Source organism: Octopus bimaculoides, chromosome 3, assembly GCF_046866305.1.
Source record: "Octopus bimaculoides isolate indiv1 chromosome 3, ASM4686630v1, whole genome shotgun sequence".
Taxonomy (NCBI): domain Eukaryota; kingdom Metazoa; phylum Mollusca; class Cephalopoda; order Octopoda; family Octopodidae; genus Octopus; species Octopus bimaculoides.
The window spans coordinates 89,716,649-89,734,148 of record NC_142930.1 but is presented as its reverse complement, the minus strand read 5'-3'; the positions used below and the strand labels follow the sequence as shown (position 1 = coordinate 89,734,148).

The 17,500-nt window shown below is 35.9% G+C and overlaps 1 protein-coding gene across 4 annotated transcripts in view; it reads left to right on the top strand.

Annotated features, from left to right (window-relative positions):
• The window catches only part of LOC149136630 (uncharacterized), a 469,724-nt gene that overhangs the window by 2,084 nt on the left and 450,140 nt on the right, over positions 1–17,500 (top strand). For 2 of the 4 annotated variants that reach the window (XM_089349367.1, XM_089349368.1), the window contains exon 1: positions 3,610–13,274. The exons of the other annotated variants lie outside the window; for them this stretch is intronic. In XM_089349367.1, the coding sequence (XP_089205493.1) occupies positions 13,254–13,274 (21 nt within the window). In that variant the 5' untranslated portion in view covers positions 3,610–13,253. Of the gene's footprint in view, positions 1–3,609; positions 13,275–17,500 lie in introns of those variants that run through there. 4 annotated transcript variants of the gene reach the window in all.

Here is a 17,500-nt window from a genome sequence, read left to right as displayed (position 1 = left end):
CCTATTCTCACGCCGCAGGTTGTTGTTAACTCTTGTTTCTATGTATTATAAAATTTAAAAAAAAAACATTTACTTTTGGCAATCGTCACATACTTGCTTAAGGTCTTATGTGTATATGTGCGTGTGTATGTATGTCTGTATATATATATATGTGTGTGTGTGTGTACATATATAGCTGAATGTGTGTATGTATATGTGTATGTGTATATGTCACTGTCTATATATGTGTATCCAAGTTATATATATATATATATATATATATATATGCACACACACACACAAGCAAACAAACAAACGTGTATGCTATCATTATATCCTGTATATATATATATATATATATAAACAATATATGTTTCTTTTTACTCTCAAACAAACCTTTATCGAGCAAACCTATGTATGATCAAAAGCTGTCATCCTGTCCTTTCTTTAGTTAAGACGACAAGTAGGGTTAGATATGGGGTACATTTGTCTGGTCTTTCTAATTTCAACCACTATATAGGCCCTTCCTCGTCACGTTAGGAGCACATTTGTATATTTATACATGTATGTATATATAATTTGTTTATTTTGATTTTGATTGTTTTCGTAACGCCTATAAATAGGATTCTTCATAGATCTGTTTATGTATAGTAAGTATGTACGTATGTATGTATGTATGTATGTATATATATATGTATGTATATATATATATAGAGATAGATACTTTTCTTGCTTGAAAGTATGAAAATTCTTGACGAAAAACAATGTGTTGTGAAAAGCGAAACAGGATTCTTTTCTTCTTGTTGTAATTTCTGAACAAAATGTAAAATTAAATTTAATTAGCCCAGACTGAAATCGGAATATAAGAGTGAAGGAAAGTCTGTTTGGCTTGAAGATAACTTGACGTTTAGTCTTCGCCGGTTTGTCGTTTCCTCTTAGTTGTTGCTTTCTTTATCGCCCCACCTTCCGACGTCAACGACACTCTACGGATCAGCTCTGTGATCAAAAGCATTCCAGCTGTGATCATTACATGTTTTATTATTATTTTTTTTTTTTGCTATTGATATGTGAAAATGTATTATTTAATGTGTCGTTTCTTTATAGTAAGTAGGGTGTTATTTGAATGAGTTTTGGCTACTGTGTTCAGTCGATCGAGCAACCATGTACAGGGGCACCTTCGGAAATATTCGGTTGTTTGGTACAGCGATTCTCATAGTTGACATATATAATATATTGTGTATTTGCCGTACTGATGGTTGTGTGTGTATATATATATATATATATATATATATATATATATATATATACTCATCCATCTGAAAATATAAGTTACTGATTAAATCGAGGTTTGGACAACGCTATCCCAAAGCTCTACGCACTGATATCGAACTCGGAAACTCTGAAACACGTGGTTCCGAGTTCGGTTGCTCTGCGTGCCACCTTGGACAAGCACAAACCTCTTCTATCTGCTGTTACTTCGGGATGACCAATGTTTTTGCGTATGCAAATTGGTAGACGGAAACTGTACGAAACCCGTCATTACTTGTTATGTGTCTTTGTATGTCTGTATTCGTGTCGCTGACGTTGTGTCGTGTCTTGATGTCCCATAGTCTGGCTGTTTAACAAATAGAGATCGATAAAATAAATATTAGACTGAAATGAGTACTGCGGTCGATATAATTGATTGTGAGTCTTGGAAATAGTGTCCCCCGTAGGACCGCAGTCCAGTAAAAGAATACATACGTACATACATCTCTGTCTGTCTGTCTCTAATATGTATGTGTGGATATATATAGATAGATAGAGACATGCGCGTGCGCTCATACACATGTATATAGGCTTTACAGGCATTAATGATTCATACAAGCGAAATATATGATAGTTCTTGTATATTCTTTATTGTTGCGCATATAGGTATACATATGTGAATAGATATTTAGTATGTTCGGATAAAGCGTGAGAGAGAGAGAGAGAAAGAAAGAGGTTCATTCATATGAAACATAATAGATTATTCATATGCACACACATATACACATGTATGAATATGTCTGTGTTTGGATAGATAGATAGATAGATAGATTTATTTTAAGTGTGTGTCTGTCTGTGTCAATTAATAACCAATACTGATTATAATCGTAGTGGGTTTTCACAATACAACACAATACCAATCTCTTTCAAATAAATTGGCAATTGTCTTGCTTCTAGCACCACTGAAGAAATTATCTATATAACTCGAGGAATAATTACAAATTAAACGAACTTTAAAATGTTCAACCCGTATTATAATCATTATATCAAACAATGTGTATGTGTGTGTATATATATATAGTTTTGTATCTTTCGCGCACACTACCCTGTCGTTTATGCATGAATGTGTGACGTATATATATAAATATAATTTTATATATATGTATATTCGACGGTATTAAGTCGTCATTTCAACCGGACTGGGATGGAGCATTTAAGTTGTGCAATATACCATAAACAAGACTATTCGCTTTGGCGGATCGATTGGAAATAGCCCAGTCCCTAAGTCTTTCAGCTGATTGTTGTATCATCACTGACGGATAGTAAGTGTAAATGGAAGGCGATAGCTTCAGCATCATAACAACATTCCTATGCAACCAATTTGAAAAGCAGATGTGTGGAGAGAGAGAGAGAGAGAGAGAGAGAGACATAGATAGAGAGAGATGAAAGGAGACTTTTATTCAATGCACAATCTCGTATTTATCAAAACTTGACTGCGCGAGTTCGATTCTCGTTATTTCTTATTATTTGTAAACAATGCAGGAGTGGCTGTGTGGTAAGTAGCTTGCTTACCAACCACATGGTTCTGGGTTCAGTCCTACTGCGTGGTACCTTGGGCAAGTGTCTTGTGAGTGGATTTGGTAGACGGAAACTGAAAGAAGCCCGTCGTATATATATATATATGTATGTATATATATGTATGTGTGTGTGTAAGTTTGTGTATGTGCTTGTCCCCCAACATCACTTGACAACCGATGCTGGTGTGTTTACGTCCCCGTAACTTAGCGGTTCGGCAAAATAGACCGATAGAATAAGCCCTGGGGTCGATTTCTTCGACTAAAGGCGGTGCTCCAGCATGGCCACAGTCAAATGACTGAAACAAGTAAAAGAGAGTAAAAGAGTAAAGAGTGGCATAATCTAACAAACAGTGACAGACTGGTCAGGTTGCCAGCTTGCCCGATGGCAAGTGGGCCCCTGCGCTATTAGAATCCATATATGAGGGCCCATCCCCTCAAGTTTGAGAATTTTTTATTCACTCCTGGACGAATTCATTAATTATTTCAGCCTAGCTGTGTTTGTAAACAGTTGAAAAGAATACATTTAATTAAAAAAAAAAAATTAAATGATGGCATTGTAGTTGCGGATGGGCCCCCTTGGTCTCTTGACAACTAATATTGTTAGACCCAGTCCGCTACGTAATAAATTCTTTTATTTGTTTCAGTCATTTGACTGCGGCCATGCTGGAGCACCGCCTTTAATCGAACAAATCGACCCCAGGACTTACTCTTTGTACTTATTCTATCGTACTCTCTTGCCGACGTAAACACACCAGCATCAGTTGTCAAGCGATGTTGGGGGAGGGGGGACAAACACAGACGCACAAACATGTATATATATATATATATATATATATATATAAACAAATAGTAAATGAGTATATGCATATATACGTACAGGTATGTGCATACCGACATCCACCTGTATGTATAGGTGCATATCTGGGTACAGGACATTTCAAACAAACGTAGACGAGAAAACACACGAGCCACATAGAGAACATTCTACTTCATCAGCTACCCACGTTTTAACACCGGCGTTTCGACGAGCTTCGGGCAGGACGCATCGTTAAAACGGCTCGTCCCATGGATCGCAGATTAAATTTGTATACGCAAATTTAATCTTGCCATGGAGGAATGTCGTGGAGGACAAAAAACAAGACAGAAAAACAAACAGAAAAGGCTTTACGGCCAGACGAGAAAAATTATGTGTGTATGAACGCTGTGAAGCACGAACTTGAAAGGGACAAAGTGGTGCGTGCGTAGCTCGGCGAAAGCCAAGGAAGGAAAGGATTATTGACCGGAAGCATGTGACCATGCCGGTGTAAAAGGAAGAGAGAGAGTGGTAGAGGGAGAAACAAAGGGAGGAAGTAGAAGAATAGGTGAGCAACGAGAGGAAAAACGAGATGGAAAAAAGAGATACGTAGTAGTAACAGAAGATGAACGAGAGGGGTAAAGCGAGATACGTAGTAGTAAAGAGGAAGAACGAGAGGGGGAAAAAAGAAAGAGATAGAGTAGCGTCGGAGGATATAAGTTTACGAAAACTACTTACAGTTGGAAGACGCTGCCTTCAATCATGTAAAAACAAATAGTAAATGAGTATATATATATATATACGACGGACTTCTTTCAGTTTCCGTCTACCAAATCCACTCACAAGGCTTTGGTCGGCTCGAGGCTATAGAGGAAGATACTTTCCCAAGGTGCCACGCAGTGGGACTGAACCTGGAACCGTGTGGTTGGTAACTCCTGCGCCTATATATAAATATATAAAAATTGTTATTAATTTCTATTATAAATTTAGCCTGGAAAAAAAATGCTTCTTTTTTAAAATTCTAGTTGTTATTGTTTAGTCCAATGAAGTCCGTGATCTAACTGACCTATGGGCGAAGACATTCCTATCGCGTGTCTTCATTCAGGCATTGTGAACTTCTGACCATATTGAATATGAACTTAAAAAACCGATGATGTAAGGCAGTTTTGGTTCCTATTCTTTTATAAAGTTGATCGAACAAGTGTCGGCAACTTCGCTGGTTCTTTTAATTTTTTCTTTTTAGTTTTATTGTGACTCTCACACATCTGTTGGGTTCTTTTCCAGGGCCGCTAAGATATGTCACTTTCATTATATTTATTCTATGATACCTCTTATTTACATGCTGATGATCCCATTCTCGTTCGAGAAATCATCTCTTCGGCAGATCTCCCCACCCCCAGTTATTCTTTGAGAAATTAAGTGAGGTTACTATCATCCTTATCGTTGTGGTTGTAGTCACCATCGTCGTCATCATCATCATGACATCGGTAGTCGATAGTCAATGATGGACTGTCCATACGATATTTCGCGAATCTTAGTATCAGAAGAGAACCGATCTCCTTGATTGGTTTCTGTCCTCAAATGTTGTCGTCCGACTGCGGTGTATCAATATCTAGTCTTTTAATATTACGTTTAGTAGCATCTTTGTTGCTCAATTGGAATCTCCTCCGATTTCTCTTACTGCTAGATAAACTTTAAGTAGATTATTCTATCGTGACAATTGAGTTTCCGCCATTCTTTGTACGTTTATAAATCAGAGAAGATTTTGTGCTGGGAAGCTTGGATGTTTCTAGTTTAAGAGTGTTGATGTCTTCGTCTAAGTGACGTTTATGATTTGTCACAAGTGTCTCATCGTGTATGCATGTAGTTATTGTCATTATTATTTGACTGTTTTCAGTATCACATCTATACCTACGATCGAAACAACAGAAGGATTAATACTGTTACTCTATAAACTTTGAACCTCATATGGACAAGCAAGAGGTTCTTGTTACGCAGTCGCTCTTTCGACTTCCCGAATGCCGACCAGGCCTTGATTATCCTGTTATCTATTCTGCAACTGAACCTACCATCGTTATTGATCGCATAGCTCAGGTATATAAAATGGCTCCTACTCTTCAATAACAATAAATTTAGACTGTCATTATAGTTCCTGTGCAGGCTTAGTTGATAAAAGAACTTGAGCTTCTGGATGTTAATTTTCCAGCCAAACTTTGTAGCTACACCATCAACAGCCACCCACTAAGTTTTTCTTGTCCTTACTTTTGTTGAAAACACAGCACGATCATCAAAAAAAAAAAAAAAAAAAACTGCATTTCTCTCGCTGATATACGTATAGTCTTAGCTTTGAGATGCGACTCCTTAAAAAGTATCTGCTATGGAATACTTCCTTGACCATCGCTGAAAAATGAAATAAAACAAACACGCAGCTCTGCTTGACCTCCACTCACTAACATCGGCGCAGAGTTACAATCCATCTGCATGATCAAATTCTTCACACCTGCGAGTAGGGGAACTCTTTGATACAAATGAACATTAAAACAGTACACAAAGTCTCCCCTTTTCTCTTTAATACATTTGTCTTGGATCTGTCCGAAGTCACAAAACCATTTTGCTTCCCACAATTTTTTATCTTTGACGAAAAGAGCCGTTGAGAACACACACACATACACTCCGTTATTCTTGTGGCTCGCTTATTATTGTTAGTACTGTGGATGAAGTTTTTTTTCCGGAGTTGCATCTTAACAAAATAAATTATAGAGAAAGACGTTAAATATTTATCTTTTTAAAAGGTGACACTAAGATTCGCCAAATCTTGCTTTTCAAACCAGTAGAAGAATGGAAATTAGTCATATATAAACTCGTTACAAGAATAGATATTAGTCATATATAAGTTTGTTTGAAGAACCAGAGGTGGAATCAATAGTGGTAGTGGGCGGAGAAGCATTATCAATAAAGAATAGTTAAGCTTTAAGTTACTTTCAATTGAAGGATTAAAAGCTAAGATTTCTATCTCTCATTAACATGTGGTAAATCTACCAATTTTGCACGTTGCTTATACGACAGACCAGGAGCAGCCTTTACACGGCATGCTCAAGCTGTTAGAAATAGCAACCAAATTTTCCCTTAAATCATACCCTATTTAATTAAAAACGGAAAGAGCGCATTTGATGCACTTGTCGTAGGTACGTAGTCTGAAAACAAGAGACGAAACGGTCATGGCTGCAACGACTGCTGAATGAGTGCTGAACTGGGGCTTACAAAATGAATGAAATTGTACTGCAACCTTAGAGGAGTCATTGGATTACCACCATTATCATTTAATCTATTGCATAAGACAGCATGGTCGAGCTTTCATATATCTGACAAATTTGTCGCCACAAGGCATTGGCGAAAGGAAATAATTTTACCGGAAATTGAAGCTGATTTGCCAAGAGTTTACAAGGACTATAATGCGCAAAAAGAAAAAAAAACAAGCAAAGAAAATTAATAACAGATACACTAAACATATTTCTTTATCCTGTCCCGAGTGGGTTCTTGTTGGCTGGTCTGGGGTGATGACTGGTCGAGCTGAACGAAAATGCCGTTTCTTGGGCTGTGTGGAAAGATAACTGACAACGTCCGCTAACAATTAACGGAAGATTCTATTATTATACATACAATTTAACTGTGTTGGACTTTTACAAATAATAACAGCAATAGTTATACTAGGAGAAACATACTGCTTGAAGTTTACAGCAAGCTTACTGATACTACAATTTGTGACTGGCCCATCATATAACTGGAAACAATTGTGCTATATTCGTGGTAACGGAGATTCCCGTCGACTATTTGTTGTTTGTCTTAACCGTCTGGCTGTGTCGAGAATGGAGACAACGCGCAACTGTCTTGAAATTCTACATGGCAAGAAACGAGACGTGTGAATGAGTCGGTTAGTCTCAACGCTCTGCGAAGAGTTTAGGCGCCAAAAGCAGCTTTATATAGAGTACAAAGAGAAGATTGAATCATGCGATGGCTTGACGCTGAATGACTACTTATATTGTGGTTTGTTCGTGATGGATGACCAGTCACCTAGTGATTTGGTTTCGAATCACTGCTACAAGCCGCAACGTGTTAGTTAATCGTTGTATTTCTTTCTTGCATTCATTTCAGTCTAGTTGTTATACTTTTGCTGGGGCCGCGTCACCGTACACTAATGTTTTATGCTCATGCAAGTTCAATCATTTCCAATTTCATATATCTGTTTTCCCTCTTTCACGCACTTCCTTTTGCTTTAGACGTAAATTAGTTTGGTGATGTTATTGGCTATTTCTTTATGCTTTTACCATTAATTTCCTTATTCACCAAATCGACACCAAACGTTAGATATTTTTCTTTTCGACATTTGTTTTTCTTTTATTGTTGACACTCAAGCAAAGAATGCCGCGCGACGAGTATTCGGTCAACTGTTCACATGTTAAAGACAAACCAACGATAGTATAACAATTTAGTAGTTCTATATGTGTATAACTACTTGAACAGGTTCTAATTAATTAACTGCAAACTTTTTTTTGTTTTCCAAAAAGCAAAAAGAAAGAAAGACTCGTTTCCTGTTGCTTGTAATCTATTTTGTTTACAAAAGTCTATGAAGTTCTTCATTTCACGTTCGTTTGGTTAAAACAAACTTAATGGATGTATTAAATAGTATTAAGTAATTATTTTTTTACAAAGATGCAAGAATTCGAATTTGTCGAAAATGAATGGGAGAATGAAACGATCATTCTTGTCTTGCTGGAGCAGATTACCAGCTTAAGTGAAATGTGCACTGAAACTGTGTCTTGGCCGAAGCTTGCCGAAAATTTACCAATACTTACTGATTACCATGCAAAAAGGTGGAAGCAAACTGTCCTAAAAATAATGGTTTCTAATTTTTGGCTCAGGATTAGCAGTTTTTTGAGGGGAGGGGAAGTCGCATATCAAAGAAAAAAACAAGCAAAGAAAATTAATAACAGATACACTAAACATATTTTTTTTATCCTGTCCCGAGTGGGTTCTTGTTGGCTGGTCTGGGGTGATGACTAGTGGAGTTGAACGAAAATGCCGTTTCTTAGGCTGCGTGGAGAGATAACTGACAACGTCCGCTAACAATTAACGAAAGCTTTTATTATTATACATACAATTTAACTGTGTTGGACTTTTACAAATAATAACAGCAATAGTTATACTAGGAGAAACATACTGCCTGGAGTTTACGGCAAGCTTACTGATACTTGACTGGTACTTATTTCGACTCCGAAAGAATGAAAGGCAGAGTCGACCTCTGTAAAGTTTGACCCAGAACGTAAAGACGAACGAAATATCGTTAAGCACTTTGTCCGATGTGCTCGCGATTTAGCCAATTCGCTGCCTTGATTGTCCTAATTGAAAACAATGAAAATAGATTGCGACGCAATAGAAACTGGAAGCGACGACAGTGAATCCCATTATTTCATGTAAACAATGATTGTAATATAACTAATGTATAGAGCGTACATATATTTAATATAACTTGAAAATCTTATATAAGACAAAAATAATCACACTTCGCTGTGGTGTTCGTTACTGGGCTGGTGTACCTCAACTGCTACTTCTGGAATGCTTAACATATCACTAGAAGGTACGATTCATGTAGGTACCTGTGGGCCTGGCATAATGAGGCAGCCCTTGGTGTTCTTATGAAATTTTGGGATGTTATTGTCATCACTTTCGTTTTCTTTTGCAGTTTATTTTCACTTTTCTACGATCATACGCTGCATATTAACCTACTCATTTCTTGAGTCTGGAGCAATGTTGATGAAGTTCTTAGATGACAACGAAAGGGTTCTGGCAAACCAATTCATTGATTAACTGGACGATTAATCAAGCAATCGATTAATTACTTGGTTAATTAGTTGACTAATTATGCCTTCAAATTTTGGCCAAAGGCCACTAATTTTAGGGGTAGAAGTAGGTCGATTACATCGACCCCAGTGCTCAACTGGTACTTATTTTATCGACTCCGAAAGGATGTAAGCAGAGTTGAGTTTGGCAGAATTTGTTTTAGGAACATAGAATGTCAGAAGAAATACTGTTAAGAATTTTGTCCAACGCGTTATCGATTCTTGCCAGCTCACCGCCCTATGTAGCTAACCAATAATCCATTCTACTATAGGCACATTTGAGCTATATCGATCCTAATACTCAACTTGGATTTATTTTATCAACCTCGAAAAGACAAAAGACAAAGTCGACTTCGACGACATTTGAACCCAAAACATAAAGCTCGAAGAAATGCCGCTAACGATTCTGCCAGCCCGTTGCTCTAATTAGTTGATTAATAAAAAGTGAAGAAAAAAATGTGAGCTAGTGCGTTTGTTTTTATTGACAAAATAACACTCCTATGATCTAACAGCTGTGTTCAATACGCTTTTCATAGCAAGAATTGTGCAAAACAAATACAAAAGCGAAAAATTTAAGCATTTAACCATAACTTGATGAGAAAGAAATTAGCAATAGAGGAAGTGAACCCTATTTAGGCTTCAACAAGATTCGAAATTGAGTCATGAACATCGGTTTACTGGGAACTTACTGTGCAGTACTTAACGATTTCATGAGCACCACTCTAAACAACAACTATAAGGATTTTTTTTTTAAATATCAGTATGTTTGCATATGGTTATATTATTGATACATATCTTATAGACCCCGCAAAAAGAAAAAGCAATATCGCCACTGGTACGATTTAAAACTAAAACCAAATGACAAAAATAAGTGCTCAAAAGTATACATTCCGACATTACCATTTTTGCAACCCCCACCGCCTTCATAGCAACTATAATCGTGAATCAAAAAGGTTGACGGAAAATAATTTCTTACAAGCTATTGTTAAACGGTTGTCTGAAACGGAAGCAAATTATTGTAGAATGTTCTAACAAATAAGATAAACAAGCAAACACGACTGTTTGCATGGTTTTCTACATTCTTTAGAAATACAGAAGAGTTTTGTTTTCCTGTCTGTTTTTTTTTTTTCATTTTAGAATTTACTACTTTCTTTTCATATGCCAAAATGTTTGTGTACAAGGGAAATAAAATTGGTTTCATGTTTTATTAATGTATGGTACAGTGCATTTGGGTATTGGGTAGGTTTGGTTTTGGAATAGATGAATGTGTAAAGAAAGGATGTGGAATTTGGGAGAAAATGGCTAACATTTAACCGTGAATTCTAGTTTTTCGGGGAAGAAGTTGCGCCTATAGCTATAAATGAGGAGAGTCTTTGTCATGGTTAAGAAAAGCTTTTTAGCACTGCGAATGAATTGTTAGTGCGGAAAACCTGTGCGGTACATATTTGCTGAGAAAAGCAACGGTTTTGGTGGGTTTTTGAAGAATTCGTTAGCAAGCGGTTTTCAATTTTAATGCAACTGGTTTCTCACCGTTGATGTATGTGATCGCTTAGCTTGTTATAAACAGCGTCGATATCTCCTTCAAAACGCCCCTCCCAACGTCTTAAAAAAGGGAAAAAAATATTGGATAAATGTGTGTATATACATACACTAGCCTAAAAAAAATGTTGGGTTGGTGATGACTGTGTTCTGATAATTCTACTCAATCAGGGTTGACTTGAGGCTAAGTAGCAACGTTAAGCAACGCATGGAGATGACTGTCAGAAGAGAGCTAAACTAGATCAATACTCTGGGTTCAAATCTTCCCCAAGGTAAATTTTTATCTTTCATCTTTTTGGGACTTGATGCGAGGTGGCAGAGATAAAAGTAACATTTCTCAGGTTCATGTAGAATGAACCGTAAATCAGAATACTGCGCGATTTCAATTACTAGTTGGAACCTATTTACTCTATTTACGAACAATGACCTTGAGAAATAGCATGGGAACTTTTTTGTTTTGCAAAATAAGATTCCGGCAAGTAGAGTTACAAATATGCTTTGATTTTCTGTTGTAGCCAGAAACAAGGAAACGCTATGCTTCACGTCATTAATTTAGTAGCAAATTAAAGAAAGGTCGACCGACTGTTGTCGCTGTTGCGCCAAAAAAAAAAAAAAAAAAATGGAAGCAGGGAAAAACAACCCTAGTGCTAGTTGCCTGGCTATCTGTATAACTCCCCAGCAGAGTAAAGGCACAGAAAGTGCTTGGAACTGACAATGGATGCATCAGAGTTGCTTTGGAGCTCTAGTATGCAGCTCTTACATTTAAACTTATCAAAGAATTGAGATTTATTTTACTCCAGTTAAATTTAGAACCTTTATTGGTTGCAGTGATTGTGAAGATGACTTCTGGAGGACAGTCTCAGTTTTCAGTCAACCATTTTCTTCAAAGTGTATGAGCGTCGCACCATTTACGCCTTCTTCGTTTGACTTAAACTCTTGCGGTTTAATATTTACTATTCTGTTTCTGACTGAACTCGTTGTATGTAGAGAGGCTGCTTCATGGCATTGAAAAAAGTATTGCTTTTATCGTACAATCTTATGACGCTTAAGAGCAATTAAAGATAGACCTCTGAATGTATAGATTGAAGATGTTATTTTGAAGAATGTAGCACAAATGAATCTTAGATGACCATCTTTGTGGACATAACAGTGATCATAGGAGATGTGTCCGACTTATTCGTTAGAAGTTTTTAACACATTCCAACCGCTTTTTCCTTAGACATGTTGTCTCCTCACTCTTTTCATGTATTTTGGTCACTGTTCGTAGACAGTAGCTGCAAGTTATGAACAGGCTCATCTCGTGCGACATTCAACCGGGTTTCTTCTATTCTCGTCTCCATCCTGTGTCCACTTTACATTATCCACTACATTAGTCCTTTCTTCTCAGAGCATCAACCATTTAGATTCCCTTTCAGCAGGCATCGACTTGTAGTTCTTCAATAAGATCAACCTCTTGTATCCATCTCATTGATTATGGATCAAAGACAAAAACCTATTCCTCCATCCTAAATCATTAAATTTTTGTAATGCCACCGAGGTTAACTTTGACTTTCGTCCTTCAGTGGGTGAATAAATTACCAGTAAAGTACTGAGGTCGATAGTATCGGCTACTCCCCTCCCACTAAAAATTGTTGGCCTTGTGCCTAAATCAGCTATCACTGATTTAATATGAACAGACGTTTGTGATATATAAAAAAAATCTTGGCGTTTATTTGACAAAGAAAAAGTTATATATTTTTTTACCAACAAAAGGCATTTACCTGACATCCAGTTGGCTCGAAGTTTAAGTGTTCGGGCTTAACTTAAACTTCGAGACAATTGAAGGTTTTCATTCACTTCACTTAGAAAATACTTTTGAGAGTAACCTGACTTCATTAGTTACTCCTCCCCTACAATAATTTCGATCTTTCGACCCACAGATGAAACGATTTCATTTTATTTTTGTCGTTATTGTCCTAGAAACGACATCTTTATTTTTAGTCAAAAATAAATCATTATGGCTATAAAGGATTTTGAGCATTTACTCCCACCTCACCAGCGAGTTAATCTAAATTACTTGAGACATTCATAATATTGATTTCTGTTGAGCAATCACAACACTATTGTGGAGCAGAAGTTGAAATTTATGACGTCCATGCATTTGACAAATCACATTCGCAATATATGTTTAGAAAAATCCCGTCAACCGAAGATTTGGTTAGCTAACTCAATTCTGACTCCATGGCCTTCACTTCGTGTTTGGTAAGCAAAAATCTTTTTACATTACTTTTGTTTGACAGAACATACGGCGGCAAACAGGCTAGATTTTGTAAGTAAGCTCCCAGTGAACAGTCTTTTAATCCAGTTTAAATTATTATTTAGGACAACCAGTCGTTTGTGCTGAGTTAGGCCATTGATGGATACCACGTGCATCCATGCATGCAATTGACTTTATCGCACACAATACAAACGTGAACCTCATTTTAATTTTAATAAAAACGATGATATTTCAAATATTTGTATTTCTTTTAAAGTATGAAATAGGTAATTTCTACTAAATACATATTTAACAAAGTTGCTATTGTTTGATGCAATACAGCTGTAACTCCACCAGATTGTTCTTGTTATACGCAGTTATAACATGATGTTAGACGTGTCGACTGAAATGAATATTAACTACTCGTGGTGCTTTGTTGTTCGATTGTAACATTTTGTTTAAAACAAAACCAAAAAAGAAAAAAAAAACTTGGCTAGAGATATATATTTGAAGAATTTTTTTTTTTTTTTTTTTCAGAAAATTAAATGACACTCTAGTTAGTATTGTGTACTGTTTGTCTGGTTTCTGTTCTTTTGAGTTTACGGCCATAATGTGAAAGGTCGCCAAAACGATTTAGTAGGAAGACAACCAAAGTTGACTCCCAGTGGGATATGAATCACTGCTACTGAATCAAAATTATACAATACATTTGTTTTGGCGCTTTTCTTTACTTCACTAATCATCTCTGTATCGGTCCAATTTTAGTTATCTGTATTGCTGAAGCAGTGTGTAATGTGGCTTTCATATCTAACTCAGTGAAGTATTATTTGAAGGAGATTAGTTTGCTAGTTCTTGCAGGTCGAGAGATACTTATCCATTATTTTGGCTGCATGAAGGTTACATTTTATTGTTTCTTTCCTGAACGTCGAGAAAAATGCTTTGCAGTTTTACTATGTTATAACTACGCGGATTTTGGTTAAATAAGTCTTGGTATGATGTTAAGATTGCGTGCTGTACCGTAACAAAACCAACTTATACGTTGTTTGAATAACATTTAAGTATATCACAACATTTATATAATTACAGTGATTTACCAACGGTATATTGTGGTATGTTAGAAGCAAGTGTAGTTCATAGTTACATCAAAGGCCATGTTCTAAAGTCAAGGAGGAGGCGAACACATAAAGAAAAAAAGGGCGCGTGACGCATAGCAAACAATTTTTAACTTATTTCTCTTATATTACGCAAAATATTTCATTAGTTACAATATATGTAATTGTATTCTACGTTCATTAATTTCATGTTCCAGTAACAATGTCATCTTATGCGAAACTTACAGCTACTGATATAAGTAACTAAAGAGTTAGAACAAATTGTTGAAAAGGCGCTAATTTAAAAAAATGTGCTCGTGGTGTGCAGTCGCTGTTTTATTAGTTACGCCACTGAGTTACATTAATAAGTTTCGCGTGAGATGGGAAAATATTGTTCTTCATAGTCGACGATTCCTTTAACCCAGAGTTGAGCTGCAGCAAGGGCTTGTCGTCTGTGCATTTTATGTGCATTTCTGATGCGTTTACCAACATTATTGCTTATATAATTTATGCGGAAACTTCTGAAACCTGATAGAACAATGTATAAAACGGGTAGATATTTCTGCTAGCTGGTTGTTTGGCAATCAGGATACGTCACCTGATTTAAGTGTGGTCTGAGCCTAGTTATTAAAGCTGTAAGGTTTCAATTGTAGGCTTTGCTACAACTACGTATAAATACCTAAGTTAAAGTCCGGCTACGGTCAGTTTTGCCATAAAAATATTCGCGGAGTCGATAAAATTATGTACAGATGAAGTATTAGGCTCGATGGTATCCACTACTCCGCCTCACCAAGTTGCTGGATTAGTCTAAATCAGAAACCATTATATTTATGAATTTCAAAACAAAGGAGGGGGAAAATCACCCGAACTTAGACGAAGTGAGTATGAAGTAGCTACTGCCATAGATTGAAATCAAAACTGAAGCAATACTTAGTTGTAGGATCGAAGAAAACCTTCCGAAATTTACTAGTACTTAGGTAATGTTAGTCGTTCTAGATAAATATATCACCATCATCATCATCATCATCATCCTTACAACCGTCATCGTTTTACACGCATCTCTAAATCTTAGTCTGAACTATATTCACAGCAACGGCATTAATACAAGAATATAATGAGAAGAATAACGATTTATTTTTCAGTCAGCTGGACAGTTTAATTTGACTAGAATGTTGTTGGGGTGTGGAAATCTAGTCTTAGAACTAACAAGAGAAGATCAGAATCAACGCTATAATTCGGTGGACGACGTATTTATAGATACAACTAGCGTGAACTAAAGGATTAAGACATAATACATTCGTGCGATTTATGATTCTAAAGTTATGAAATACTGCTACAATAAACTGCTGTAACGAAGTTCCGGGATTATAGAATAAACAGATAAATAAAAACACATTAACGAGCAGGCAAATATAAGTTTTGACGCGATCGCTTAACCAGCTAGACAGAGGAAGCAGACAAATTTTCTTCAAATCATACTCTACCGTCTTTTAGAAAATGGTCACCTTTGAAATAAACTAGTTCTGGACACACATATTTAATAAATGCCAATGTATGGATTTCTGAGCCCTCGAGTAACTCTAACTTCTACCGATTATTAATTCTTTCTACTATAGGCACAAAGCCTGGACTTTGGGGAAGGGGACTCTCTCTCTCTATCCACACACACAATTGCAGCATGGAAGATGTTTGTAAGCCATTTAAGAACACACAAGAACTGTTAGTTTCACTTCAACATTTAAATTTAATTTGAATATCAAAATATTTTCCTCGCTTTGAAACTATGACCTGTTCACTGACAAAACTTTGTGCAACACGAAGTTTTGTCGCTATGCAAGTACATCTTCGTAATATATATATATATATATATATATATATATATATATATATATATATATAAGCAATGTTAATTCTCTAAATGAAGTATTAACAGTAACTGCACGATAAAGTGTAGTATATTGCCACTTAAGTGTTGCCACTTATATATGAGTGCTCAACTAGTACTTATTTTATCGATTTTTGCGGAATTTGAACTCAAAATGTAATCACGGACGAAATGATGCTAAGCATTTTGTTTGGCATGCTAACAATTCTGCTAGCGCACCACCTTCTGTCGTTTATTAAATAATGAAAAAAAAAATTATTCAAGTTTCGAGTTCTTAGAGTCATAGTACTACGCGATGAGGTTTGACCTGGATCTAAATTATACGTTTTAATGATTATTTCTTTTTGTATAGTCTGAACTTTAAGATGTATAGAGGAGGATAGAAGGAAGATGCGACAAGTATTTCACAAGGACATTTAATTATGCAAGTAAAGTGTTTAAAGGAAAATGTCACACGCATTCGTTTTGCCTATAATTCACACTACACTGTATGTCAACCATACAAACCTAGAGGACAAGAGGAGCTAATGAAGAAACCTCCAGTAGCCAGATGTCCTTCAAATTACATCCTGCTATGTTTAAAGAACACCCAGGAAAATATCTCCCTAGATATACTGTACTTTTTTTTTTTTTTTAAAGAAAAACAGTATTGTTAAGGCTAGAAAAACTGTTTTATATATATTTATTTATATATATATACTTTATTGAAAAGCAGCAAAAATATCACAAAAACTGTTACTCAGAGTTTCACGTTCCCATTCGTTGGACAGTTTTGATATACACACACGTGGCGAGCTGGCAGAACCATTAGCACGCCAGGTGAAATGCTTAGCGGTATTTCATTTGCCCTTACATTCTGAGTTCAAATTCCACCGAGGTCGACTTTGCTTTTCATCCTTTCAGGGACGATTAAATAAATACCTACTGGGGTCGATGTAATCGACTTAACCCCTTTGTCTGTCCTCCATGTTTATCCCGCTGGGCAATATATATATACATCTATCTATCTATCTATCTATCTATCTATATATATGTATATCTATATATATATGTATATCTATATATATATATGTATATCTATATATATATATGTATATCTATATATATATATGTATATCTATATATATATGTATATCTATATATATATATATATATGTACATCTATATATATATATATATGTATATCTATATATATATATATATGTATATCTATATATATATATATATGTATATCTATATATATATATATATATAT